At 53.6% G+C, this 27,978-nt stretch overlaps 2 protein-coding genes across 3 annotated transcripts; one reads left to right on the top strand and one right to left on the bottom strand.

The window, feature by feature from the left end:
• The first annotated feature begins 4,472 nt into the window (after positions 1-4,472).
• Positions 4,473-17,327, top strand: RNF207 (ring finger protein 207). The gene is given in 20 exon segments (XM_045546286.1): positions 4,473-4,639; positions 4,999-5,086; positions 5,270-5,493; positions 6,108-6,240; positions 7,226-7,370; positions 7,468-7,549; positions 7,620-7,695; positions 7,779-7,904; positions 8,229-8,275; positions 8,507-8,579; positions 8,652-8,720; positions 9,101-9,169; positions 9,248-9,345; positions 10,098-10,284; positions 10,538-10,723; positions 10,966-11,017; positions 11,333-11,450; positions 15,396-15,476; positions 16,373-16,386; positions 16,389-17,327. Coding segments are annotated over 20 exon segments (2,175 nt in total). The 5' UTR covers positions 4,473-4,487; the 3' UTR covers positions 16,544-17,327.
• Positions 17,328-17,722: 395 nt separating this feature from the next.
• Positions 17,723-27,354, bottom strand: ICMT (isoprenylcysteine carboxyl methyltransferase). Of its 2 annotated transcripts, none has more exons than XM_045546285.1 (5): positions 27,096-27,346; positions 26,273-26,361; positions 25,179-25,348; positions 24,194-24,411; positions 17,723-18,439 (listed from the first exon to the last, which is right to left on the bottom strand). In XM_045546285.1, the coding sequence occupies exons 1-5, from the start codon at positions 27,288-27,290 to the stop codon at positions 18,380-18,382; spliced, it is 732 nt and encodes a 243-aa protein (XP_045402241.1). In that variant the 5' UTR covers positions 27,291-27,346; the 3' UTR covers positions 17,723-18,379. The 2 variants fall into 2 exon arrangements, with proteins under 2 accessions (XP_045402241.1, XP_045402240.1); XM_045546284.1 differs by lacking the exon at positions 17,723-18,439 and adding an exon at positions 19,566-21,373 and having other exon boundaries at positions 27,096-27,354.
• Between the last annotated feature and the right edge of the window lie 624 nt (positions 27,355-27,978).

Genomic DNA, 27,978 nt, shown 5'->3' with positions numbered 1-27,978 from the left:
ACGACCGAGAAGCGATTGGTTTGGCCTGAATGCAAACCGCGTCCTCCCTCCAGCCCGGAGCGTCGCCGGGGCAGGAAGGAGGCTGGGCGGCCGGTCCCACTGGAAGATCGGGGGGGAGGGCGTAGCCGGTCTGGAAGAGCCCAAAGAGAAATAAAGGGGTTGGTTTTCCTTTTGAAAGAAGACTTTCAAAGAAATACAGAAATTCGCTAATCCGTACATTACCAGCTCAGGGTACGGGACTCGAACCCACGGACTTGGGGAAGTGAGGAGATCCGTTCGGGCTGTGGGGATTTAGATAGAGGTCCCAGGCGGAGACCACTATGGCTTCCCCTCCCTCGGCAGCCCAGCTCAGAAGCTCGTGCCCGGGGCCGTGTCTCCCGGCGCCAGCCCGCCCGGCTGCAGCCAGGAACGCGCCCCCGAGTGACCCTGCAACAGCCTCAAATTCGAGCTGCCCACCCTCCGTCACAGCCTGCCTCCTGGCTTTCAGCGCGTCTTCCAGTTTCCCACTTCCAAAAAGCCTCTGCCTGTGTGTCCCACAGGGGTATGTAGATGGGGACCACCAAATCTGATGCCAATTCTGCATTTCTTGCAAGCTTCTGTGAACTAAAAATAAAATCCTAAACCCTCTGCTAACCGAATGGACCCTCTGGACCCTTCAGCCAAGGGGACCCCAGAAACACCTAATACTGAGTTCCCAGCCACGAGAGGATGGGAGAGATAAAGCACAATTACACATGCACGTGATTTCTCTTTTCATAAATATTCATGCTCCTCCTATAGCTCGTTGAATATGTATATTTGACCACCCCGCTGGGTATAAAATCCCATTGCCTTTTGTCTCTTTGAAGCACGTGTGCCTGGCTTCCGTCCAGGTCTCAGCCTCCCAACCTGTTGGAACCTCCACCCAGCAGGGTGCTACCCTGTATGAGAAATAAAGCTCTCCTTTTTCCAAAGTATAAACCTCATTAATTTTTTTCTAGTTAACACTTCCAGTGATGCTGATGCTGCTGGTCTATGAACCACACATGGAGAAGCAAGGGTCTCCAACCCTAGCGTACAGTCCCTAGACTGGGCTACTTGGCACCCACCCTTAGCCATCCTGTCCTTATGGAATTATGTTCCAGGATCCTGAATTGTAATCACTCAGGTGCATACACGCCACTCCCTTTACCTGGCTTCAATGTACTCACCTAGCAAAAGTCCAATCCTGGCTTATAATCTCCGGAGGAAACGCACACTGCGCTGACTGGTCTAGGTTTAATCTTAGGCCTCTGGTGCCCGTTGACCACGCTCCAAAGCCACCTGCTATTCTTGGCTTTGCAATGCTGAGGCTGGACCTCTGCAAACATTTCTGCTTTGTGAGCTAATCCCAATTAGGTTCTACCAGTAGAGGGTTTTCCTTCCTGCTTGTTCCTGTTCTGTTGGTGTCACCCACTCCTGCTTCTTCAGCCTGACAGTGGCAGTTGGAACATTCCAGAAACAGCAGTGGCATCCAGTTTGCAGTTATTCCAACACTTGCAGAATCAGCCTCATTTTCTTCTCCTCAGAGAAACCAGCCCCAGCCAAGTAGCACCCCCTCCTTAGATGCCTGAGTTTCTGCTCCTCCTGCCCCTCCTTCGAGCTTCTACAGTTTATTAATATTAATAACACCACCCTAGGAGTGAGTGGTAGCTGCTTCCTACAGATGCTACTGTTCTTATTTTACCCTTTCAGTTACCTAGTTAACAAGTCCTTATCCCTAGTTAACATTCCTTTATATTAAATTCTCTGAGTTAAAAACTATGTAGAGTGGTGGGTGTCTCCGACTGACCCTTGCCAAAACACTCCTGACCCTAGGTGAGCTCTCAGGGCTGCGGACAATCCTAAATCTCTCTCCTAAGTGACGATTTCACACCTCTGGTCAGAAAGCAAAACCTCCCTCCCAGCTGCTGACTTCCATTGCTCTTTTGCGGCCAACGTAGTAACAATCCCAAGGACATTCTCAGACCCTCCTGCCTCCCCACCTAACCACCCAGCACATCTGCACCCCCAAACTCTGCCTTCCTCCTCTCACTATGGAAGAACTGTCCTTGCTCCCACCTGAGGTCACCCCCTATGCTTGGGCAGTGATCTCATACATTCCTGCCTATGTGAGACATCACTGCAACAGCCCTCACCTGTCCCTTGAAATCATCAATTTATCCTTTCTTCTGGATGCGGATGGGTCAGCATCTCGCCATTCTTTAACATCTCCCATCTTGAAAAAGAAAAAGCAATTCGCCGGACCCTCAACGTTCCTCTTCAGCAACCACCCCTTTTCCCTCCATCTCTTTACACAAAGCTTCTTGGGAGAGTTGCCTTTGTGCATTGTCTCCACCTTCTCTCCTCCTGTTTTCCATTGAACCCACTCTGCTCAGGCTTTTGACCCCCAGCTGCCAGGACAGCCCTCACCAAGATCAGTAGTGACTGCCCCGCTAAGTGCCAGGTCAGTTCTCTGTCCTCCTCTTCTGCCCCTCTCAATGGCATCTGATACCGCTGGTCACTCCCTCCTCCACTGGCCTTGCCTACCTGGGCCCTAGGACCTCGGGCTCTCCTGCTTCTCATCCCGCTTCACTGGCAGCTCCTTCATCTCCTTGCGCCAGTCCTCATCCCTGGACTTGAAGTGCTGCAGCACACAAAGCTCCTCTCATCTTCATCTGCACTTGATCTTTAGACATGACCCAGGCTGTTGTCTTTAAATATGACTCCCAGGTGCACGTGTGCAGCCCAACCCCTCCCTGCACTCCTGACTTGCACAGCCAGTGGCCTCCTTGATATTGCTAGTCTAGAGTGTCCAGTGTACCACCTTCACCCCCACCTGCCCTCCCACACCTTTGCCCTGCCTCTCACCTCTCCAGGGTGACCCCCACCTCCCATCCTCAGCCCCACTCCCACCCCCTCCCCACCCTGAGTTCCTTCATCTCCATCCACATTGGTCTTCGTTTCTTTTCTCTGGACTTATTCCCACTTCTGGGACTTTTCACTTGTGATTCCTCCTGCCCGGAACTTTTCCTCATTTCTTCTCATCCTCCAGGGTCTCAAGCTCAGTGCCCCTCTCTGCCCATGGGTACCTAGTGTGGTCCTTAGCTCCAGCCCCTCCCAGCTGTCCTCTATCACATCATCCTTACTATTTTCTTCTAAGCATTTCACAGTTTGTCATTATTGTATTTGTTTATTTATGTACTTGGTTAACCTTGGCTGGTGTGTTCCCATCTATGTCTCAATGCCTAGTACAACATCTGGCCCATGGCAGATGCTTGATAAATACTAGTTGAACAGATGAACACATGAATCAATGAATTAAAGAAGGCCAAGTATCAAGAACACCTTCTACTGGGAAATTAATGCATCCTTCATTTACAAAGCACCCACCTGGTTTTGTATACCAGCCCCACCACTTACTAGGGATAACATTTTCTACCTTCTGAGGTTGTTGTCAAGATTAAATGAGTTAATACAAGAAAAAGGGCTTGAAATAGTATCTTGGCTCATAAACATTAGCCATCCTTACTTGAAACACAAATAGAACCAGGGCTAGGGAGGGCCCTTAGGATTCACTTCCTTCTCTGAAAAACTCCTGCTTATCCTTCAAAACCCAGTTCAAGCCTGGGCAATATAGTGAGACTCCAGCTCTATAAAAACAGTTTAAAAATTAGCCCAGGATGGTGGCACACACCTATAGTCCCCGCTACTAGGGAGGCTGAGGCAGGAGAATTGAGTTTGTGGCTCAGTGAGCTATGATGACAGCACTGAACTCCAGCCAATGAGACAGAATGAGAACTTATTTAAAAAAAAAAAAAACAGTTCAAACATTATCTCCTAGATTTTTCTAACTAATTAGTAAGCCTTAATTGAGCATCTTCATTATTAGTATTATTATTAATTTTAGATACAGGGTCTGGCTATATGCCCAGGCTGGTCTCAAACTCCTGGCTTCAGGTGATGCTCCCGCCTCGGCCTCCACAATAGCTGAGACTACAGGCGAGCCACCGCACCCAGCTTCTGGGCACCTTCTGTGGGTCAGGCTCCAGGCTTGCCTCTGGGATTGCAAGAGGGGCAGAAACAGGGCTCTCAAGATAACAGGTAGAGAAAGCTGATAACTGACCGCCTGGACCTAGGCAGGAGGGCACGGGGAGAAAATAGCACTGGGATAAACAGGCATTTGCCAGGCCGGGAGCAACCCAAGGGGCCCTGCTGGAAAGGCTCCGAACCTCCCCTCCAAACTCCCACCCACTTTTGGGATCTCGGCTGGCAGTGGGGTTGGGGCTTCAATTATTTGGACGCCCAGAATGTGCATTTCACGTGCCTCATTCCATTATGGTCTCACCGCTTTATCAGGAGCCCGGCCCTATTTCCGCCCCCCCCCCCCCCCCCCAGGCCCTGAGAGGTCAGTCACTTGGTCGCGAGCCCAGAAGGCAGGCCTGGGATTCCAAAGCCTCCCGCTCCCGCTCCCGCTCCCCAGCGCCCGCATGTCGGTGGAGGGGCGCCGGCTACACTCTGGCGCCCCGGATTGGCCGTCCAGGAAAGGGGCTGCGGGGACCCACACTGTTGAGACCCAAGTCGGATGGAAGAGAGCGGACGAGCCATGGGCCCCTGAACCCCTGAACACTCTGCAGCCAAGGTCCTCAGCCCCGCTCTGTGCGGCCTGTGACTCGGGGCTCTGTCATCCCCGGTGGGGTCCAGTCCGAGCCGTGGACCCTCGCCTGGCACCGTCCACTCCAGCTCGCCGAGTGCCGAGTTCGGTTCAGGCCCTCGTCTTGCCGCGAGGTAGCAGCCGCCCTGGGGAAGGTGGGCGCGAGCACCGCGCCCCCAGCAACGCAGAGTCCCAGCGCGGAAGGGGCGTCGCCTGCGGGTCACCCAGAGGACACCGGGCGGAGAATTCAGGGGGTGGGAGTGAGGAGAGGCTGGGCTCCGGCTAGGAAGCTTTGTGCGGTCCGGAGGCCTGATCTTCCAGGGCTGGTGGCTCCTTGGGTTTGGCAGGGCGACAGCGCGGGTGCTCAAAGCCGCAGTGAGAGCGCTTGAAAGACTCGGAGGACGGCCAGCTCACAGCAAGCGGCCCAGCGGACAGGTACAGGGCCCCGCCGCTCGCCAGCCCTCCCTGCCCCAGCCCCAGGCCCTAGCGGCTCCCCGCTCCACGGCCGCTGGACGTCTCCTCGGGTCCAGGCCGGATAAGTAGGAGGGTGCCGGCGCCTAGGCGGAGGAGCCTTGGAAGCTAGTGCATCCCGGCCGCCGACCTGCGCTGTCCCTGCAGATGTCGGGAGCTATCTTCGCGCCCCTGGAGGGCTCCCTGGGAGCCTTGCAGGGATCCTTGCAGCATCCGAGCTCCCTGGATGCTGCAAGCGGCCACCCGCTGGTGTGCCCGCTGTGCCACGCGCAGTATGAGCGCCCGTGCCTGCTGGACTGCTTCCACAACTTCTGCACTGACTGCTTGCGTGGCCGCGCCACAGATGGCCGCCTCACCTGCCCGCTGTGCCAGTAAGTGCCCCAAAGTCCCAACACACCAGGCCCTGGAGGCCAAGCTTAGCTCTGCCAGGAGAGGGGCCCCGATGGCAGGAGGGTAGGGCTCAGACTTCAGACGGAATGGCTGGGAGAGGCTGCACCCAATCCATAGCTCTCCGCACCAGAACTTGCAGGTTCTGGTCCATTTTACAGATCAGGTTAACTGAGGCTGGAGAGAGCAGTTATTGGCCCAAGGCCTTCCTTAAAAAGTTAGAAGGCAACAGTGGGGCTCAAGCTAGGGTCAGCACACTTTAGGAGTCCTAGAAGTCTTAAGTCAACATAACCATGGTTATGTGCAATCAAGGTACCAGAGATGACCCTAAATTTGCCCAACGCAGTGATAGGGTGCGGGGGGGGGGGGTGTCTGCTTTTGACACCCAGGGCATCTTGCAGGACTGCATAGGATTGGGCTAGGGTAGGTAGGGACTGAGTCAGGGTAAGCACTCGCTGTGATATTTATAGCAGACCCCAGGGCTGCAGTGTACCCACCTCCCAACGCAGCTATTTTTAGCTCGGCCCTGGAATGTGAGGGGTGAGGGTAGGGGCCTCAGGGAAGGGGTGTCTGGATCTTGGTTACTGCCTCTTCGCAGACACCAGACGGTGGTGAAGGGTCCCAGCGGGCTCCCGCCAGTGGACCGGCTGCTGCAGTTCCTGGTGGACAGCTCGGGGGATGGCGTGGAGGTGGTGTGCTGTGCCAACTGTGACCTGGAGTGCAGCAAGCAGGCAGGGGCAGTGGGGGCAGGGTGGGGGGCAGTGAGTGCTAGGCTGCACAGACCTGAGGCTTGCAGCGTGCACCCAACATAGCCTCAGAGGATGACCAATAAGTTCATTCTCCAACACCTCCCCAAGGCACCTTGCACCCTGAATGTGGGCCCCGTGTACAGTTGGGGAGACCGAGGTCCAGAATAAGTGACTTGAGTCAATACCCAGATAGTGGCAGAGGTTAAGGCCACTGGATTTGGGGAGACCTTACTGGCCCCCAACCCAGGGTGGAGTTGTGAACTGGCACAGGAAGGGCAGTCCAGCCCACAGGCCTCAGCTGACCCTTCAGGACCCTCTGATACCTAAGTGGCATGCGAGCAACTCTACCCCAAGGGGAAGTGAGGACAGCATGCTGTCCTGTCACTTCATCACTTCACGTGTGGCTCTGGCCTGTGGAGGCTGGACCTGCAGGAGTAAACCTGGGGGCCAGGGAGTTGCTGGGCAAGTGCTGAGAAATGTGTGACCCTGAAGTACAGTGATGATCAGCAGGAGGTGAGGAAATGGCCTTGAATGCCAAGGTAAGGAGATGGGGTTTGTTCTGTCAACCATTGCTTGGGTCAATGCCAGGGCTGCAACTCAAGCCCTGGACTCCAGGCCCTGGATCTGGCCTGGGCAAGGGAACCTGCTTGTAGGTAAAATGCTTGGCAAATGCATTTTCTGCCCTCTCCCTCCACCCACCCATGAAACTGCCCTCCAAGCCCCTTCTGGGTAGCTGCCCCTTCCTGGACCTACTTACCTGGTCTCTGAGCCTCAGTGTTCACATCTGTGAACTGGGCATATTAGAGCACTGCAGGTCCCCATTAGAAGAGAGGGGTGCAGTTTAGCTGCCTGCCTGCCCCAGGCTGGGACAAACTCCCGCAATGACTCTCTCCGCGGCTGTAGTTCTGTGCTGGCTGTGGCCCTGCTCCCGCCGGCGAGCGGCCTGAGCCCGCGCTCTGTCCGGCAGGACGTGGAGACCATGTACTTCTGCAACACCTGTGGGCAGCCCCTATGCGCGCGCTGCCGAGAGGAGACGCACCGGGCGCGCATGTTCGCGCGCCACGACATTGTGGCCCTGGGCCAGCGCAGCCGCGACGTGCTCCAGAAGTGCAGTGAGTGAGGCACGCCGGGCTAGGGGTCCCGGCGGGGAGTGAGGGAGGACCAGGGCGGACACTGCCGGAAGCCCTCACTGCCGCCCTGGCCCCGCAGCGCTGCACGCGGAGCCCTACCTCATGTTCTCCACCGACAAGAAGTCGCTGCTGTGCATCCGCTGCTTCCGGGACATGCAGGGGTGGGTAGAGCGAGCGGGAGGGGAGGGAGCTGGAGGGCGCCGGAGCGGGCCTTACCCGTGGCTCGCGCAGGGAGAGCCGGGCCCACTGCGTGGATCTGGAGTCAGCATATGTGCAGGGCTGCGAGCGGCTGGAACAGGCGGTGCTGGTGAGCCGGGGTCCCGGCGCGCCCGGGCGGGGGTGTGGGGACGCGCGGCAGTGCGCGCGAGCTTGAGCCCGCCCTGTCCCCAGGCCGTGAAGGCCCTGCAGACGGCCACGCAGGAGGCCATCGCGCTGCTGCAGGCTATGGTGGAGGAGGTGCGGCGCAGCGCGGCTGAGGAGGAGGCCGCCATCCACGCCCTCTTCAGCAGCATGCAGGTGAGGGGCGGGGAGGGCGTGGCCTCCTGAAGTTTTTAGTGTCGCAGGGCAGCAGGCGCTGAACGGCATTCCAGGATTTACTTAATCTCAGTTGCCAGGAGAGTTCCAGAGGGGAAGCCAAAGCCTCCCCTAGGCTGGTGTTGGTGGTGGGAGCGGTCGGGGACTGCTTCACTCAGGAGGGGACATTTAAGGTGAGGGCACCCAGGCACTCAGGCAGTGGATGCAGGAAGGCAGGCCTCCGGCCTCATAGCAGGGCTGGTGCTCCCGGGAAGGGCGCCTGGGGGAGGTGGCTGGGCAGCGGTCAGTGGGGGCTGTCTCTCCCAGGACAAGCTGGCCGAGAGGAAAGCGCTGCTGCTGCAGGCCGTGCAGAGGTGAGCCGGGCGGCCTCCCTCCCCTTGCCCTTGGCCACACACACTCAGGTCCTGCTCCATCCTGGGAAGCAAGAAATCCAGGTGTCCACCCTGCTGAGGAGGGCAGGGTGGGTCAGGACACAGAGAAGGGGCAGCCAGGGCAGGACATACAAAGCTGGCGGGGATCTGAGGTCCTCGGGGTGGGGTGGGCAGCCCTCCTCCTGGAGACCAGGCAGCCTGTCCCTCCCACAGCCAGTATGAGGAGAAGGACAAGGCCTTCAAGGAGCAGCTCTCCCACTTGGCCACCGTGCTGCCCACGCTGCAGGTAAGGGGAGCTGGGGGTGTGGAGCTGGGTCCCCCACCCCTGCCCGGCACTGAGCAGCATCCCCTCCCACAGGTTCACCTGGTCATCTGCTCTTCCTTCCTCAGCCTGGCCAGCAAGGCCGAGTTCCTAGACCTGGGCTACGTGAGTCTCCCCAGCCCGCCCTGCATACCCGGGCTGCAGCCTCAGCCTGTCACCTGGGGGCTGGACCAGGGCTCTCTGGACTCACCTTCCCCTCCTCCACTCTATCATCTACAAAGCCCTTAAGGGACTGGCGAGTCCCTTTTAAAAGGACAATGAAGCCTAGAAGGGAGCAGGCCACCTCTCCTGTGGATTTGGGGATGGGGGTGGGGAGGCTTGGTCAGGGAAGTCCCAGGGGAGGGTTGGAGCCGCTAAGGGACAACAGGTAAAATGCCCAAGACAGACTTGCTCCGGGCCTCCGCCCTCCACCTCTCCCCTTTCCCCGCCCGGCTGTCACCCCCGCCCGCTGTCACCCCCCACCGCCGGAGGCCGGCCCGCCGCAGGAGCTGCTGGGGAGGCTGCAGGGCATCGTCACGCGGCCGCACCGCCTAAGGCCTGCGCAGAGCAGCAAGGTGCGCGGGCAGCCGGGTGGGCCGGGTCGTGGGCCCCTCGGAGCTATGGAGGCCTCACGACTCTGTCCCGCCGCCCAGATCGCCAGCGACCACCGCGCCGAGTTCGCGCGCTGCCTGGAGCCGCTGCTGCTGCTGGGGCCGCGCCGGGCGGCGGCCGCCGCGGGTGGCGCCAACTCGTGAGCAGCGGCCGAGGGGGCGGGAGGGCAGGAGGTCCGGACACTGGGGGGAGGGGGCGCCGAGGGGCCGGACCATCCCGGAAGGGCCGCGCGCTGCTCTCCCCGCCTCCGTCCTGGCTGGCCAAGCCCCCGCGCGGTGTCTGGGCGCCCACGCCAGGCCGGAGGGTGAGTCTGCGGAGCCCGCAGCACCCCCAGGGACACCCGGACCGGACCGGAGCCCGTGGCAGAGCTGACGTGGAGCTCGGCCAGGGGAGGAGGGGAGGACTCGGGACTGCCCCCAACCACCGCTTCAGCCTGCCCGGGGCTGGGAGCCATGGCTAGGCTGGGCTGGACGCTGCCAGGGTAGCCTGAACGCTGATTCCTGGGCCCAGCAGAGATCTGGAGACGCTGGGCAAGTTAGGACAAATGCTGAAACTGGCATGTGTCTGTCCAGGGGCCTCAGAAAGCAAGAGCGATTGGGTGTCAGCCCACACTTCCACTGTCAGGCGTGGAAGTGAAGGCACCATTTACTCGGGACCAGCCCTGGCTGCATCCCCATGGGCTTGCCCTTGGCTGCACCCTGGAACCACTCTGGGGAGCTTTAACAAATAGATGTGGATGTCACTGGGTGCACCTTGCACCCTCTTTTCATAACTCCCAGCACTCTGCTGTGCTCAGGTGGCTGAGAGCGCATGCAACCAGGGTACAAGGCTGGGGGGCGCCCTGGGAGGCTGGGGGAGGGCAGACTGCATCCACACTGGCTGTCTCCCCAGGCTGGCAGGGGGCTCAGGCCCCAAGGTGCTGATGGGGCCCTGCTGCCCCTCCCCGGTGGGAAAGATGTTGGTGTCGCCGGTCCAAAAGCCCACGCTGCACCGGTCCATCAGCACCAGGGTGCTGCTGGCTGAGGGCGAAAATACGCCCTTCACAGAGCACTGCCGCCACTATGAGGACTCCTACCGGGTGAGGGGGCTGGGGACCTGCGGTGGGAAGGGCCCCCACCCATTCCTCACCAAGGTGCACTGACAGGCACATTGAGTTGTCCTGGCTGCCAGGCCCAGCAGCCATCCGTCCCTCAGGCCCCGCCAGTGAAAAAGCCCCTGATGATAACCCCATGGCCCCGCCCTGATAGCCCCATGCCCCTGCCCTGATAACCCCATGTCCCCGCCCTGATAGCCCCGTGGCCCCGCCCTGATGGCCCCTTGCCCCCACGCAGTGCCTGCAGGTGGAGATACAGTACCTGAAGGACCAGGTGCAGGAGCTGCACCGGGACCTCACCAAGCACCACTCACTCATCAAGGCCGAGATCATGGGCGACGTCCTGCACAAGGCCCTGCAGCTGGATGCGCGCATTGCCTCAGAGCACGCCTCCACCGAGGGCATGAGAGCAGTCTTCCAGGAGGTAGCCCTCCCCAGGAACCTAACTCCAGCCCTACCCGTCAGCAGACACATGGGCTACCCCCAGGCAGGAAGGGGGAGAAAGAGGACCTGGCCTTCCGCCCCATGAGACCCTCATGTGGCAGGTTCTGGAACCACGTGGACCTGGCTGAGGGTGCCGTGGGGCTCTGATTGGCTACAGACAGAAATGCCACCAGTGGAATTCCACCTCACTGCCACATCCAACACCTAACTTCCGTCTTTCAGATTTGGGAGGAATCCTATCAGCGCGTCGCTGAGGAGCAGGAGATTTATGAAGGTCCCAGGCAGCTGGCTGCTGAGCAAACTCCCTGTCCCGAGCTAACCCATGTGCTAGTGGGGGAGCAAGTCAGAGTTAGCCACTAACCAGATACAGTCCCCACAGACCTCCCCTTAGCACTTGACTTGCCTCCCAGCTGCCAACTGGCCCCAGCTGATCCTGAGGTCAGGATTCAGGGAGTAGAATGCCCTCAGCCAGCGCCTCACTCTTTAGTTAGAGGTAGTCATTGAAACAGTTGGGATATTTAGATGGTGGCAGGCTTCAGAGAGAACCTGAAACCAACAAGCCTCAACGCTCTGGCCTTGGCCCCCACAGCCCAGCTTCATGACCTCCTGCAGCTGCAGCAGGAGAATGCCTACCTGACCACCATCACCAAGCAGATCACACCATACGTCCGCTCCATTGCCAAGGTGAAGGAGCGGCTGGAGCCCAGGTGAGGCCAGGGGGTGTTCCCAGGGCCTCTGACACTGTTCAGAATGTGCATAGGAAAGATGCCACACATTCAGGCCCCCGTTCAGAGAAGTCAGCGGGCCAGGTCATGAGGGTTTAGTTGGGGCATCTGGGTAGACCAGGTGCTGGAAATCTGCAAAAACACGGTCACAGTGAGTGGGCTGCTTTGAGTTTCTGCTTCTACACACACAATTGATACCTCCAGTCCTCAGGAGTAGGTCAAGGCAGAAGGTATTTCTTGGGCTGTCATGATGGACTTCAGCTGATCCAAGCAGCAGGACACAGAGGAGAGCGCAGGAATTTGACCAACAATGGTTAAGACAAGCCAAGTCTGGCTTAGGCTCTCTCAGCACTGTACTCAGGCATCAAAGGTGTTACAGTGGCAGAGGCATCTTGGTGGCAGGTCTTCAATGTGCTGTCTCTGAGTCACTCAGCCAAGGGTGGGCTGGTTGCCCCGTAGTTCCACTGCACAGCTGTAGCCTGGGCTCTCCCTCCTCCCACCACCCTCCTGGGGATTCTACTTGCCCCATCCAGTCTTCTGTAGTCTGCTGTTCCTCTTTCATGTTTTGGGGGAGCCCATCCCCAGAGGCTTCTTTAGATTGCACAGAGGTACATGTTTTGGACAGCACAGGTCTGAAAATGTCTCCATTCTATCTTCATTCACACTTGACTGATAGTTTTACGGGGTATTGAATTCTAGATTGGGAAGGGTTTTCCTTTAAAGGCATCACTCTATTATCTTCTAGCTTCCAAGGTTGTTGTTGAGAAGCATGAAGGCTTTCCAGTTCCTAGTCATTGTACTGTGACCTACTAATTCTCTCTGGAAGCTTGTAGAATCTTTTCTTTGCTCCCAGTGTTCTGAAATTTCACATTGGTGAGGGTCTACTTCCATCCATTAGGTTGGGTACTTGGTGGGCCCTTTCAATCTGGAAATTCATGGCCTTCGGTTTGGCATATTTTTTTCTTTCTTCCTTTTTTTTTTTTTTTTTTTTTTAACAGGTCCCAAGAGAGGGGCCCCTGCAAGGTTCTCAGGTCCTGGGAGAGAGGGGCTTGAGAAGTCACCTCTTTCTTTTTTTTTTTTTTTTGAGACAGAGTCTCACTCTGTTGTCTGAGCTAGAATGCTGTGGAGTCATCCTAGCTCACAGCAACCTCAAACTCCTGGGCTCAAGTGATCTTCCTGCCTCATGTTCCAGAGTAGTTGTGACTACAGGCACCACCACCAGACCTGGCTAACTTTTTCTATTTTTAGTAGAGATGGGGTCTTGCTCTTGCTCAGGCTGGTCTCAAACTCCTGAGCTCAAGCAATCCTCCCACCTTTGCCTCCCAGAGTGCTAGGATTACAGGCATGAGCCACCACGCCCAGCTAGCATATTTCTTTTTGAATTAGTTTATTTCTACACTTGTTCTCTTTTTGGAATTCCTTTAATTGCATATTGGCCCTCCTAGGCTGGCCCTCTAGTTTAACTTTTCTGCCCTATTTTCCATCTCTCTTATATTTTCTGGGAGATTTCCTTTTTATCTTCCAGCCCTTCTATTGAGTTGTTCATTTCTGCTATCATGTTTTTAGTTTCCAAGAGCTTTCTGTTCTTTCACAGCCTCTGAGACTGATAGGTGGAGCTTTTTTTCTTTTGGAAGTTTTCTCGCTGAAGTCTGTTTTCCTCCAAGTCACATTTTGTTTGTTTAGGCTTCCATCTTTCATAGTAGAGGCGTTTCTTAGATGTCAGGTAATCCTTGATTATCTGCTCATTTTAGGAGTGCAGGGGGGAGGGCTGGAAGCTGAGCACAGGGTGGTGCTTCCTTGGAGGGGATCTGGGTGGGTGGGTTCTTCTTGCTTGTTTTGGATGCTCCAATGTCGGTTTTAGGTCCTTTGCCAGTTTCCTTCCTGGAAGGCCTCTCTATGGAGTATTTGTGTGCATACTTGACTTTCTGGTTTTCAGTACAATTCTCAACTGTGTGTCATGCCCTCTCAGAACTGACCCTCAGACTTCTGCTGCAGTGGGACAGGAGCGGTTGCTCAGTGGCGGCACCATCCTTCCTATCTTGGTCCCACCCTCCTTTTGCAGGGGCAACGGGGCTGCCAGTTCCTGCGCCTCCTGAGGACTGTGTGGTGTGAGCCGGGTCTGTCCCCAGCTTGTCCCGCTGTCAGTTCCCAACTCAGGTTTCTCACGTCTGCTAAATTAGTCACCACTTGTTCAGGTGCACTTCAGCCTCCAAAATCTCAGTGTCATCCGTTCCTGTTCTTACCCTGGAGAGGTCTGAATCTCCTTGTTCGTTTGGTCCCTTTACTAAAGTTTCGCACGGACAATTAGAGTGCATGTGTGCAGTCACATTAACCCAGAACTGCCAAGTCATCTTTAAGTGACTGTTTTAACATGTCACGCTGAGAAGTTAAACTCATACTCTTTGCACACCTTTGATCAAATCCCTTTCTACCTGGGACTAGTTGCCATGTTTCCTCCTCCACAGGCTGCTAAGTGGACATTCAAAGTCGTCTGCTCCAGATATTGTATGATTCCATTTATAAAACCTCCAAAACCAGGCAGAAGTAACCATTAGCATAACGATGGTGATTATCCTGGGGGGGGGCCTCTGGGGTGGGCATGGCATTCTGGGTGCTGGCCAGACCACAGAGGCTTGTCCATGCTGTGGACATGTCAAGCGAACTCTTATTGTCGGTGCACTTTCCCGTCCGTGTGCTCTGCTTCCGTGAGAGGCTGGCTTGAAGAGTGTGTGGCAGAACCACTGTCTGCCCGGAAATGACATCTGCAGGAACGAGGTGGTTGGAGCCCAGCTCCTGAGGCTCAGGGCCGGGTGGCTCTACTGCTCCTCACAGCAACACTTCCCAGGTGAAGCTTCAACCTGCTTCACCCCAGCCTCCGACCCCACTCACCCACGAGCCTGCTCTTGCTCCAACACAGCAACCTCCCAGTTAAAGCCGAGCCGCCTCCCTTGGGCTCTGGGCAGCACTTACGAGCATCTCTCCCTAAGTGCCTTCATCCAGTCTCCTGGCTTTAAAACCCCACTGTGATACAAGTGCCCCCAAGTCCCTCCGCAGCACAGTGCTCTCCTGGGCTCTAGACTCCTCTGCCTCTGCCTCCTGCCTGGGCATCTCCACCGGGGTGTTTCCCAGGTGTCTCAAGTTCAGCAGTGGCCAGCAGAGCTCTCAGTGTCCTCCCACAAGCCCCCTACTCCCATCTCCTCAGCTCAGCAAATGACATCACATCCACTCAGGTGCTCAAGTGCAAAGCCTGGGAGACAGCCTGGATTCCTTCCATAGCCCTGTCCCACTGCCACCCATCCCAAGTCCTGTTGATGCTACTCTTTGTCCCAGTGTACCTGTTTTGGTGTCTGTTACTACCTCCCAGTCCAAACCACCGTGGCCAGCCCTCCCTGGCCCCCAGCTGTCACAAAGCCAGGGGTCTTTTAGAAGTCCAGGATGCCCATCACAGCAGGGCCTGACAGCTCTTGGGGACCCTCCCTGTTCACCTCTGACCACATCGGCCCCTCACAACACCCTGGTCGAGATGGCCTTTCAGTTCCCCCCGAAGTAGCTAGACTGGTGCCCACTTCTGGGCCTCTGCCTGGAATGTTCTTCCTTCAGACTGTCTCACGATCTTTACACTCAGGCCTCAGCTTGAATGTCAGCTGAGAGGCCTCCCCAGCCACCTCGACCGCAGCGGGTCCCACTCGACTGCCCTTGCACCACCTGCCCCACTGTGCCCTCCCCTCCCTTGTGTGTCTCCCAGCAGGGCCTGACCTCTCCTGCCCTCCACGCAGCCCCGGCCCCGGCAAACCACTGGACCTCAGTAAATGTTTGAGAACCAAAAGAACCAAGTGCTGGGCCGGCCCTTGGGTCTTTCATTTAAGGCCACGTGGCAGGCTGGCTCTGCTGCCTTTGAGAGCCCAGTACCTGCCTTCTCTCGCTCAGGTTTCAAGCACCTGTGGATGAACAGTCGGAGAATCTACAAAACATGTATGATGACGGCAGGAATGGGGAGGCCCCGGCCAGGTAAAGCGAGTCTTTCCAACCTGAGAGTGGGCAAGGGATTTGATTTCAGTGACCAACAGGAAGACCAAGGGAGCTCTAGACTTCATCTCCCCTTTGGTCTCAGCTTGCCACGGATCAGCTCTGGGCCTCAGATTATAAAGTAAGAGGTCACAGAGGTTCCTTGCCTGGACAGGTGACTTAAACAAGTGACTTTGTGGGTAACAGGTGCGACTCTGGTAGACGGGACCCACATTTTCCCAGGTTGCTGCCTGGGTTCACTTTCACCACTGGGAGCTGCGAGCCCTTCCCTCGAGTGACTCAATTCACCAAAGTGAGAAAAAGTCACTGAGGGTGCTTTCTTGGTGTGAGAGCGTCACTGTCCACCACAGCCGCAGTGTTTGCCTAAACACTTGCCAGAGGGAGAGGAATGTGCAGGAACAGACATGTCACTGTCACAGGCTGCTCTTTTGTGTTTTGCTCACAGTAAAACGTGTCAGTGCTGGGACGGGGTGGGATTGTAGTGTCAGAGATGGAAGAGCCTGGAGTGTGAAGGTTGCTGAACCGTCGGAGTCACAGTGAGGCTAGTAACGGTGCGGAGACGGTCCCACGGTCCCCTGCACGGTGGCTGTTTATTTAGCTCAGATGTGTCGGGGGAAACACAATTCAGAGTGCATGGCCACCGTGAGCCAAGAAATAGCCTTAACTCACGGGTGTTTTGGCAACTGAAAACCATCTCACTCAGGAGCGAGATAAGAATCCTTCCCCAGACAGCCGCGTTTCTGATTCTGAAGACGCGTCACCCACAGGTGCATCCAGGTTCTCCCTTCGGAAAGCCTTGGCCCGAGTGGATTTTAGTGCAGGGAGACAGCGAAACCGGGAAGCGCAGTGGGTGAGCTCCTGTTCCACTGCCCCTGCAGGAGCGATCCAGGAGTGTCCCAGAAAAGAGAGAGGAGACGTCAGAGCCTAAAGGAAACAGCTGGACCCTGAACAGCCTTTCGGAAGAGCTGCCACTGAAAAATAAGGACCGTCACAGACACACGCAGAGAAATGGGGGTGACATCCCCACACTAAGAAAACACCCAACTTAGCAAATGGGATCGGCCGCAGGTGGCCAGGCTTTCACCGCACGTACATCAAGGCTGGGACATTTAAGACAAGGCTGTCCCGGTGTGGTTATTTCTGTGAAAGGTGATCACTTAGCTATCAACAGTAAACTCAGTAACTCTGACAGGTCATCATTTCAGATTCTTTGGCTTGGCTACGTCTCCCTTTTCCCTGCGTTCACATGGTATGAAGTCTCTGTCCTAATCACGGTGACTTGGGACAACTTCCCAGACTGCGTGGAAAACGTTCAAGCGAACGTCCAGCCTAAAATCCCTCACTGTGCAGCATTTATGTACTGAAGGCCCGCGTGCTGGGCCCTGTCTAGGGTAGGGTGTGTCCCGTACAGGGGTACTGGTCTGTTTCAGGTAACAAGACTGCACCACCACCGTGCACCTGCCCTGCCACGGAGGAACCCAGTTTCTTCTGAATCACAGCCCCACGGGTAACCTGGGGCCACTGGCAAACTCCACCCAGCAATCTGAGCGGTGACTCACGAAAGGGCAGAGAACCTTCGCTCCAGCTTCCCTCCCTTTGTGGCAGGGGCAGAGCTCGTGAAGCTAGGAAGCACCTGGCCAGCCCACGTGGCTGATGTCATCTTACAGCCTCACTACTTGTCCAAAGTACTGTAACCCTCCTGTGTTTAACTTCTATTGACAGTAAAGCACGATGAAGCGGCAACCTTTTTTCTAATCATTTTGCCCCAGTTTTCCATTTCTACACAGTACCCTTTTATTGAGAGGAGCTTAATAAATGCTTTTAAAAAACTGACCTGCATGACCTAAAATTTAAAAGGTTCTGGTGGCAAATTGATACCCAGATAGTCACATTTTAAGCAAATGTCCAGCTTGCTGCAGTGGTTTGAACAGTAAATGGCATCTATTGCTAGGTAGGCTGGCACCTCAACCCATAAATACGTTAATAACAAACATCACATTAATGGCCCTGCTGTTTCAGAGCACTGAAGCTCACAATCCAAAGCATTATGGACTTCCGTGGCAGCCCAGAGGGCAAAAGGAACTTATCATTTCACGCTGATGAGAGGTAGGAGTCAGAAGGGAACTGAGGCGGCAAAACACCCCTGGTTCGATGCTGCAGGCTCGGGATGCTTCTTATCCAGAGGCGACGTGACCCTAGAGTTCCTGCATCCCAGACAATCACACTTGTTCATAGTGAAATCAAGTACAGTTTTATTTATTTAAGTATTGGAAAGAATAATCAGTATCTGTGAAAGAAAATCCAATTTAAAATATTTAAATAAATGTATCTGTATGTAAAAAGAAGAGTAGAATAATTACTCTGGTAAGTTACTCTCCTTGCGATGGGACAGGCTGCCTCCACTCGGGATGGCTGGGTCTTCCAAGTACACGGAGATGAAGCGCTTCCCACCACACCAGAGAGGCTGTGGTCTCCTAACCTTGTCAAACCACTACAAAAGCAAACTACGGCAGGCGGTCACAACTACCTAAGGCAGTAAGAAAGTGCAGAGAAGGCACAGCGGTGTGCTGTGCCCACGATGGGGGACTACGACCAGTGAGCCGTGGCCAGGACCTCACGGAGCCTGACCGGCTAATACAACTTACTGGTTTAGGAACGTTTTTCCCTGTCATATCAATCCCCTAGGTTCACAAATGAATGGAAGAGATCAATAAAGTGTACTTTTTAGGCTCAAGAAGCAGCTCACGTCAACTAAGGGACGTCAGGTGTGCTGTCTTCTGCTTTCTGTCCTGCTAAGAGGGTCACCCCACTACCTCTTCTGTGACCCGCCACTCTCAGCAGCGGCCGCCTTCAAGTCCTTGGGAAAGGTTTCATTTTATGTTGTTTCAAAGTAGCTTTGTTCTGTGCAGTACCCACTTTCCATTTAAGAATCTCCACTTTAAAACCTGCAATGGAAAAAGAAATCTCTTGACAGTTTCTTAAGTTGAGGGAATTGGCAATGTGGCCTTCACAGCAAATACCCGAAAAGGCCTTTACCTCATTAACCTGATTCTCTGCCGGGGGCCCCGACATTGCTAAATTTATAAAGTTAAAAATAATCTCAAGATCATGGTGCTAAATGGAAGTCAATCACTTGCCAAATCCTGCCCTTAAGTAGTTCATCTTTTATCCCTAAGTAATTGCTAACTTCCACCATGGGATTATAAGGAAGGTGGGAATGTTCTCCTACCACCCCCACCCCCAGACTTCGCTTTAAAGCAGAGCAGAATACACTATCAGTACAGTGGAGGCAGCATCTCACTGAGAAACCTGAAGGCCCTGCTCCTTCCAGCAGGTGGGCCTGGCACAAAGGTGGGCTTTCTGGCCTCTGGCAGGTAGAGAATGGCATCGAATGCCAACACCCTCATCATCCACAAGCCTAGGGACCCTCATTAGCTGCTCTCCACCTATCAAAAAGATAACTTAGCCAGGCACAGTGACCCACACCTATAAACTTAGCATTTTGGGAGGCTGAGGTGGAAGGACTGCTTGAGCCCAGGAGTGAGTGTGAGGTTGCAGCAAGCTGTGACGACGCCACTGCACTCTAGCCTGGGCAACAAAGCAAGACCCTGTCTCCACCCCACCTCCCCACCACCAAAAAAAAGTCAACTTCACGGCCCTGATGGGAATAGAGGCTAGGCCCAATCCTGCTCAGATGAGTGAGAAAGAATTTTCCCTCAAAGAGCTGGGGTCAGCTGCCAACGCTAACCATACCCTCTGCCCATCCGCAGTCCTAGGAAGTAGAGTTTGCAGCCCTAAGTGTGGTCTGGAAAACAAGTTTAAAACTCATGCAACTCAAGCGCCCAAATAGGGTGAGTGTGTGATGTCCCACCGGGGATCGTTCACTTCAGAGAAACTCTGCTGATCACTCCAGCCACCAGCCACCGTGGCCAGAGTCCCACGGCCAATCAGGGGGCTGACGGTAAAGTCTGTCTGGTTCTCAAACCAGCAAGTGCCATACCAGTAATCAACGAACCCGTAAGCCTCTTTGGTATATATAACAAGGAAAAAATTAATTAAGCCTTGAAACCCAGAAATAAGTCTTATTTCTGAGTTGGTAGAATGCTCTTTTCAAACACACATTTTAGGAATCTGGCACAGTTAACCAAATGTCTGCCCATTTTTGTATAGCTTTTATATTGTATAGATTTCATTGACGTCGTCTCTCTCATCCAAGTATTAAAGATGTTTGATATTGTTCTTCTAAGTCCTCACAACACCCCTGTGAGGTAGGTGGTATTGACCCCATTCTACAGATGGGGAGGTCTAGGCACAGAAAGGTTTAGTGGCTCCTCACAAGCCGCGTGGTGGGGTGGCAGAGCAGCACTCTGGCCACCTGCCACCGCCGCCTTCACATTCACAATTCATTAGTGCCACCGCAAAACTGCAGGGAAGGATCTCACACTGAGGCCAAGTTCCTGTCTCGTCCAGAATTAAACAAGGGTCTCACCTCTTAAAGCTTCTATGTTTGACTCATAAAGCCAACTACTCTCCTCAAACCTGCAAAATAAAAATACTGACTGAATCTCAGATGGGCTTATTTGCTCTATTTAAGACTATTCTCGGGAGTCGATTTGCTTGAGTTTGTAGTTGTATATGCTCAAACCCCTTTGGAAAACAGTTTGAAATAACATTAGGGACAAGGTAATTTTAAGAACAGAACATAGTAAACGACAGTTAATAGATTTACATTGAAACACAAAAATATAAGCTATGGTAAAATGAGAATAAAATCCCAAATAAATGGAGAGCAGTATTTCTCAATGTTTGACAACACCTTGCTCAGAGCAGGCATTCAGTAAGCACGTCTTGGATCAGGGAAAAATGACACTTCTTGACCCACCTGCCACTGATGACAGGAAGGGAGCAGGAGCCAAAGCCCCCAGGAAACCCACAGGGGCCCACAGTCCCCTTGGCCACACTCGGCCACACTGGCCATACTCAGCTTCGGTCACATAAAGCCACACTTGGCCAAACTGTCTGGAGGTGTCTATGCTTACTTGCTGCCAAATAAAAGTTGGAGCTAGAAACACCGAGTCCCCTTTGAATGTGTACTGCTACTTATAAACAATAGATATGTAAATACAATTAAATCTATTTAGAGCCAAAGCATTGTAGAAGGAAGTATCTTTAAAACCGTATAGATGTTCATGCACTGAAGGACAGAAATAAAGAGGTTAAAGCTGTGCTGTGTTTTTCAGTTAAATTAAAGGTTTTAGATGTATTTTTAATGCTGATAAGCAGCGATGCGCACTACCCCTTTCTGCTGTAGAAGCATTACTGGAAGCAGAGAGTCCACCTCTCCCAAGGAGTCCTGGTCACAACTTACTCACACTCTGGCCTGAGGGGCAGTGGAGCGTGGCCTCAGTTCTGACCAGGTCACTTTGAAGGGGCACTGTTGAATATTGCTGTGATTTGCTTCTTATTCATCTTTCATCTACGTCCCACCTTGATTCAGCACAAGAATAGATTTTTCCGGTGGGTCCTTTGGTCCTAAGGCCTTCTGACCATTTGGTCTTAAATAACATTCCAGAAGAGTTAGTTAGTGACATATAAAATGATTAAGAAAATTCATTCTGCAGTGGCCGACCGGAAGCAGTTTTGTCCTGAGCTGTTGCACAGGGTCAGGGGCCCCACAGTCACCGACCCCCCGCCTGTCAGAGCGCCACCTTGACTCCCTTTATGAAAGGCAGGCCTGTGGGCACCCTCTTCTTATACTCCAGGTACTCCTCTCCAAAAAAGTGAATTAATGAGATTTCTTCTTCTTCTATTCGATCTCGGAAGAATCGCCACACTGTCAGGGCATAGCCAACGCCACAGATGGGGTTACACAGCATCACCTGACAGAGGGAAACACCAAGTTGATCAGGGTCCCAGTGCTATGACGCCGTGCGTTTTGGCAAGCATCTGTTTCTCTCTTAACACCCAGAGGATTTTCCTGCCCAGGACTCAAAAGACTCTCTTAAAATAAGGGCCAAGTGCAGTGGCTTACATTTGTAATCCCAGCACTTTGGGAGACTGAGGTGGGAGGATCACTTGAGGCCAGGAGTTCAAGACCAGCCTGGGCAACATAGTGAGACCGTGTCTCCACCAAAAATTTAAATAATTAGCCAGGTGTGGTGGTGCATGCCTATAGTCCCTCAGGAGGCTGAGGTGGGAGGACTGCTTGAGGCCAGGAGTTTGAGGCTGCAGTGAACTGTGATTGTGCCACTATACTCTAGCCTGGACGACAGAGTGAGACCCTGTCTCAAAAAAAATAAAATAAAATATAAAGTACAAGGACAGACCAACTTCTTAGATTTCAACTCTCAGGTCAGGGTGACAGCAATGGTCTCCCAACCCCAAGTGTGAAATCCCTGATGTGGGGCCTTGTTCCGGTGCACCCTGCCATCCCATCCAGGACACCTCACGTCAGAAGCACTCATTCACACAGCTGCCCTGGTCCTCTTCCTCTGCTCCCCAAACCTCTGTACTAGATACACAGCAACCAAACTGAGCTTCTGAAACACCTCTTTCAGCAGTCACCCTGGTGCTCAGAAAGTGCCCATGCCTGCACCCTACCTCCTGGGCCTGGCTCTCAAAGCCAGGAAGGGCAGCGCCTCACCTGCTCCCGCCAGCCTCCGCCTCACCCGGGCTGTGTCCTCTTTGCCTCTTACCTCCTCTACTTGTGCGGTTCCTCCACTTCTACGATTGTCATTCCCACTGATCCACAGCCCAGTCCTTCAAGGCCAAAAGCATGCCCCAGCTCGTTGGGGAACCACTGACCTACCCTTGCCCTCTGCTGGCTTTGCAACTGGTCCCCTATGAACGTGTCTTCCCTAAGCAAGCATTTCCACCTGGAGGACCAGGCACACACTCTGACTTCTCGCTACTTCACTTCACTGTTTGTTGTGCTTACTGTCCCCCGAGCTGTGCTAAGCCCTTTACAACCACCAAGCCGTTCAACCCTTACAGCAAACTTTCAAGGTCATGCGATTGCCCCCACACATTCACTCACTCATTCCCTCATTTAGTTAGAGTCGAGGACTCACTATGTGGCTCAGGCTGGACTTGAACTCCTGGGCTCAAGCAATCCTCCCTCCTTAACCTCCTGAGTAGACGGGACGACAGGCATGCACCACCACAGCTGGCCATCCCCACTGTGACGTGTGAGCAAAGGGAGGCTAAGCAGTGAGCGACAGAGCCAGGACTGGCCCGGCTGGTGACTGCAGAGCCTGCATCCTCACACCTGGCACATGTGTGTAGCTCTCTGGGCATCGCCTGTGGTTGGGTTTCCCAATTGCAGGCTACAACCATTACCGAGCCATGAAATCAAGCTTGTGCAGCATTACAAATAAAAGGTAGAAAAATAGTGTTTTGTACACATTAAATATTGTTCTAGGAAAGACATTTTCTGTTTATACACACATGTGTGCTGAGACACGTAAAAAAGTCTATGGTCAAAAGGTATGAAAATCGCCTTAGTCCTATAGCACTTAGGTATATAGCAAGCAAGCATTTATGGCAAACTACATTATTCAACTATAATTATTTAGTAATTTGTTCCCAGGGAATGTGATTGTCAATGTGGTAGTTTTACGTGTTTTAGAAATACAAATTTTAAAATAAATGCTATTTGATAATCTGCCCCAACTATACTGTAAGGGGTCACCAGGGAGTCACCATGGACTGCACATTGCTGATGGGATGCCTGGGGGCCCTGACTGGATTTGCCCAAGGACAGGATGCATTTTCCAAGCTCCATTCACATTCTCTGGCCGAGTCTTTGTAGGACCAAGAGTACAGAATCAGGAGACAGTTGTCAAGAAATAAAGGCTTGATCTGCAGCCTGAGACAGAACAAACCTCCATAGTTCACATTAACCTAACACATGACCTTGGTCTCAGCGATACCTATTTCTGATGAAAACTAGCTACAAGGGCACTCCCTGCCCTAAGCCCCATCTCTGTCCTCAGCAGTACCGAAGTGCTCCAGATCTAAGCCCCAGCACCCACTGGGGTGCTCCAGAGCCTCTTTAACTGAAGAGGCAGAGGAGTATAGCAGGTGAGCTGACAGCACTGAGAATCACCAAGACTTTATGTACCCACATTTTGGATACCTAGGAAAAATATTAAGGACTAAATTAGTTCTCTTGGCTTTTATGTAGTAGTCATCACTTAAAACATGCCAGTGAAAACACATACCTATTTAAAGGAAACAGAGAACCTTTTGTGAATACATTAAAAACCACTGAACTGTACACTTTGAAATGGTGAATTTTATCTCAATTTTAAAATATAAAAGGAAATCAGGCTGGGGGCGGTGGCTCACGCCTGTAATCCTAGCACTCTGGGAGGCTGAGGCGGGTGGATCGCTCGAGGTCAGGAGTTCGAGACCAGCCTGAGCAAGAGCGAGACTCCATCTCTACTAAAAATAGAAAGAAATTATCTGGCCAACTAAAATATATATATAGAAAAAATTAGCCGGGCATGGTGGCGCATGCCTGTAGTCCCAACTACTCGGGAGGCTGAGGCAGGAGGATCACTTAAGCCCAGGAGTTTGAGGTTGCCGTGAGCTAGGCTGATGCCACGGCACTCACTCTAGCCAGGGCAACAAACCGACACTCTGTCTCAAAAAAAAAAAAAAAAAAAAGGAAATCAGTGTCATATTTGATACTATACCTGGGTTCCAATACTCCAGTAAAACCACCCAACGTAAGAAGGATGCCGGAACCAAGCATACACTCCACTTGTCACCAGAGTATGAGTATCTGATTTTTCATTCTGCACCACGTGGTTGAAATTGGAGCCAGCTGTAAACATGGCTGCTTTCCTCAGACATTCTCCAAAGACCACCATCACCAGCCCTGTGACGCTGAGCCAGGTGATCTGCTTCAGTTCTGCAGGAGAGAGGCATCGGTGAAGACACTGGACTGTCGCACTCCCCCTCGCACTGCTTAAAAATCAACCTATTTTCCCAAAGATAGAAACATTAGAAAACATGCTTGTGGGCAATTAGCATTTGTCATCGCATTAAAATTTAATGATAAGAAAACACATTCCCCTAAGTCGTGCTGTTCATCCCTTTAAAGTGCCAACAAGCCCATTAGTGTCATGGTGAAGAGGTGCCCCCTCCTAGAGCTGATGGGCTCTCTTGCTGACATACCCCCACCACACACTCATTTCCTTCACTAGGGGATAAGTACAGCTAAGAGAAGTAGAGAAGGATCCAGGGCTTCCAGCCTGAATTCTGGACATTTTACTCCATTGGCTGTGGGAAGTTCAATTTTGGAGTAGGTTCCAGATGCAGAAGTTTTTGCTAGTAAACTCATCACATGAAATGTTTCAGGTCACAGAAAATGAACAGATCCAAACCTTCTCTGACTGTAAAATTAGGATTACAACTATCAAAGGTTGGGACTTTATATTAGATGGTGTACTATGTTACACAAGGCTTAAAGCAAAAGGTCAACACGTCCCCGATTCAAAATCCAGAAGCAGAATTAATGAGCAGAGCTCATCCTTTATAAATAGCTTAGTGAGGACAGAGGTCTGGGGAAAATCGCTCGGAGGAGATTACACCTGAAAGGTAAACCAATGTCACTGTCCTCAGCCCAAGTGGGAGCCACCCTTCTCCCCTCCAGAGGGGAAAGTAGGGCACACTAACCTGGCCAAAAGATATTTTCAAGTGTGAACTCTATCCAAGAAGAAAGAGCAGCTACTGTATACTCCAGACTGTGATTCAGGAGAAAGGAATCCAAGGACAGACTTTTGGGATTATTGACTGCTGTCACTAAGTATTCAGAATAGTGGAACAATGACAGGGAGCACATATACCTATTTAAAAACAAAAAGAAAAAGAGGTAAATTGGGGCAAAGGAACCAAGTTAGCCATAGGTACAGATTTGGGTCTCCTGAACTGTCCCTACCTAATTCTAAGAGGTCCTGTTCTCACCTGCCTGAAAGTGAACCTCAGGCACCCATCTGTAGCATTTACTCTCTGAGGTTTGCAGGAAGTGGGGTTTTCAAGGGACTATGTTTTTGAATGTCACAGGAACAAACAAAAAAAACCAAAAACCATAGGTTGGGGAGGCAATATGAGCCCTTCAGGCCTTTTAAAATGACACTACACACAATAAAACACGAAAGAGGGAAATATCAACATAAAGTAGTGATGTATGTCAAAATTGAACAAAACTGAAACAATTCCAGCAAAGAAGGATTAGATGGCTCAAAATATTGATAATAGGAGATAAAGCTTTTTACCTTGAAGCCACTGGTTCATATCCAGGCCAGACTAGAAGGCTCAAGGGACTGAAATCATAGTGTAGGGAAAAATCCTACACTGGCTGTGGGGATGCACTAGATGTGACCTAATAGAAATTAGAGATGAAAAAGGCCTATGAAGACAAGCCAGAGCCTTGCCCCTTCCCGCCACCGAGGACCTGTACCCCTTCCGGGAAGGGCTTGTCACATTACTGAATGCTGTCACTGCAGTTGCAGATGAGGACACATTTGGGGAGGGTGCCAGGGAGACCTGTTTCTGCCTAAAACAGATTCAACCAATGGGCACAAGATTACAAGGGCTGAAATGTGGGAATTGAAATGGAAGCCAGGAGACTTCATTTCCATAGAGCCCCAAACAGCCTTCTGCCAGTCAGAGATGGGACACAGGGATGAGAAAATGCCACACTGCTGACCCTCTGATGTCTCCACCCTCGCCTCAAAACCGTTATTCATTATTCCCAAAGTCCTTCTTACCAGCCAAAGTGATTCCAAGAAGACTGGCTAAAACTTAGCAGCATGCCGCAGCCAAACACAAAGCCAAGGAAACAAGCTCGGATGGCTATCTGAAATGGACCCAAAAGAAGCTCAGTCACCCGCCGTTCTCAGAGCACAAGTCCAGGCTGCTGACTTTCCTGGGATAGGCAGGCCACTGGCAGGCAGACAGAGCCAATGTGCTCAGAGCTGAAAAGGGTGAAGCAGGGTGCCTGGGTTCAAATCCTGTACCCACCCCTCTCTGGCTGCGTGGCCTTGTTACTTCACCTCCGGATTTCAGTTCCCCATCTACAACGCGGGGTAACAACGGTACCTACCTTTCAGAACCGCAGTGAGGATTACCCATGTAAAGCACTTAAGAGTAACAGCTACAGAAATTTTAGCTGCTATTATTACCATCTTAGCTTTATTACTCAGGGGTGTGGGAAAACTGCTTAACCCTAGTTTACTAACAGGATTCCAGTCCGTGCAGCTTATCTAGTCAGGGCACCCGGTACTCTGCGCCCAGCCTCCTCCACGTAACTGCGGGCCCTTTGACCTCAGACTTGGCGGCAGGTAGGTCTCCACACCTTCGGTTACATAAAAGAACTCGTCGGCTCGCTCAGTCCCCACCCCACGCGCATCTGCCGCAGCTGGGAACAGCACGAACTGCAATTTAACACCCACTCCCCGGGTGCAGGGCGCCCGCGCCCGGAGAAGCAGGGTCCCCTCCTGCGACCTGAACTCACGGCCGAAGAACAGGCCGTGGGAGGCCGCCCCGACCCGGGGAGGAGGTGCCCGCGCCCGGCCCGCGCCCGGCCTTCACCTGGTAGCGCGGCGGCCGGTACAGCAGCAGCAGCAGCGCGTTGAGCCCCGCCACGTAGAGCGCCAGCCCGGTGCGGCCCTGCAGGCCGGCGCGCGTGAGCAGCGGCAGCGCCAGCACCGAGGCGCCCAGCAGGAAGTTGGCGAGGCTGAGGCGCGCCTCGGAGCCCGGCGGAGCCCGCGCCGCGCAGCCCGCCATGGCGCACGGCGGCGAACGAGCGGGCGGCGCAGGCTGTAGCCCTGGGAAACCCGCCGGCCGCGCCTGCGCACTGCGCCGCCGACGCCGGTCGGAGAAGGGCAACTGCCAGGAGCGGCGAGCCGCCCGCGAGTTCTCGCGAGAACAGTGGCCCGCGGAGCTAGCGGCCCCAATTTGGCGGGAGCGCCCCGCCCCACCCGGCCCCGCCCCGCCAGCCCCTCGGGGACCCCCAACCTTGCCCAAGCCGGAGGCTGGCTGGGGCTCGAGCAGTCGCTGCCTGCGTCTGCCAAAACTTGACTCTAGACTCAAGAAGGTTCCTGTCCCAAGAAAAAAATCTGAAACTTGAAAAGACCCCTACCTCTGCCGGCCTCGCGTGGTCCCCCCAAAACAGACACCCTGGGGCGCCGACCCCGACCGTGCTCAGGGCCTTTCCATCCCTAAGCGGGGTCCCCGAGCTCCCGCTGCGTGCCCCGGGCTGCGGACACAGTCCTGGGAAGCAGCCTAAAAGCCCAGCGTGGGCACCCACGCGCCGGGACCACCGGCAGCTTAAGTTCCTGTGGCGGAAGAATGTTGGGTGGTGGTGAGAATGCTCAGCATGGACCTCGTGTTCTAAAAACCGGAGCATACAACTTTACAGTGTGATCCAAACTTCAGTTGGGGGGAAAAAGGCCCATATGTGAGCCTGGGAAAA

The sequence above is a fragment of the Lemur catta genome, chromosome 3 (assembly GCF_020740605.2).
Source record: "Lemur catta isolate mLemCat1 chromosome 3, mLemCat1.pri, whole genome shotgun sequence".
NCBI classification, from domain to species: domain Eukaryota; kingdom Metazoa; phylum Chordata; class Mammalia; order Primates; family Lemuridae; genus Lemur; species Lemur catta.
The sequence above is the reverse complement of the archived record's forward strand: the minus strand, read 5'-3'. Positions and strand labels throughout refer to the sequence as shown.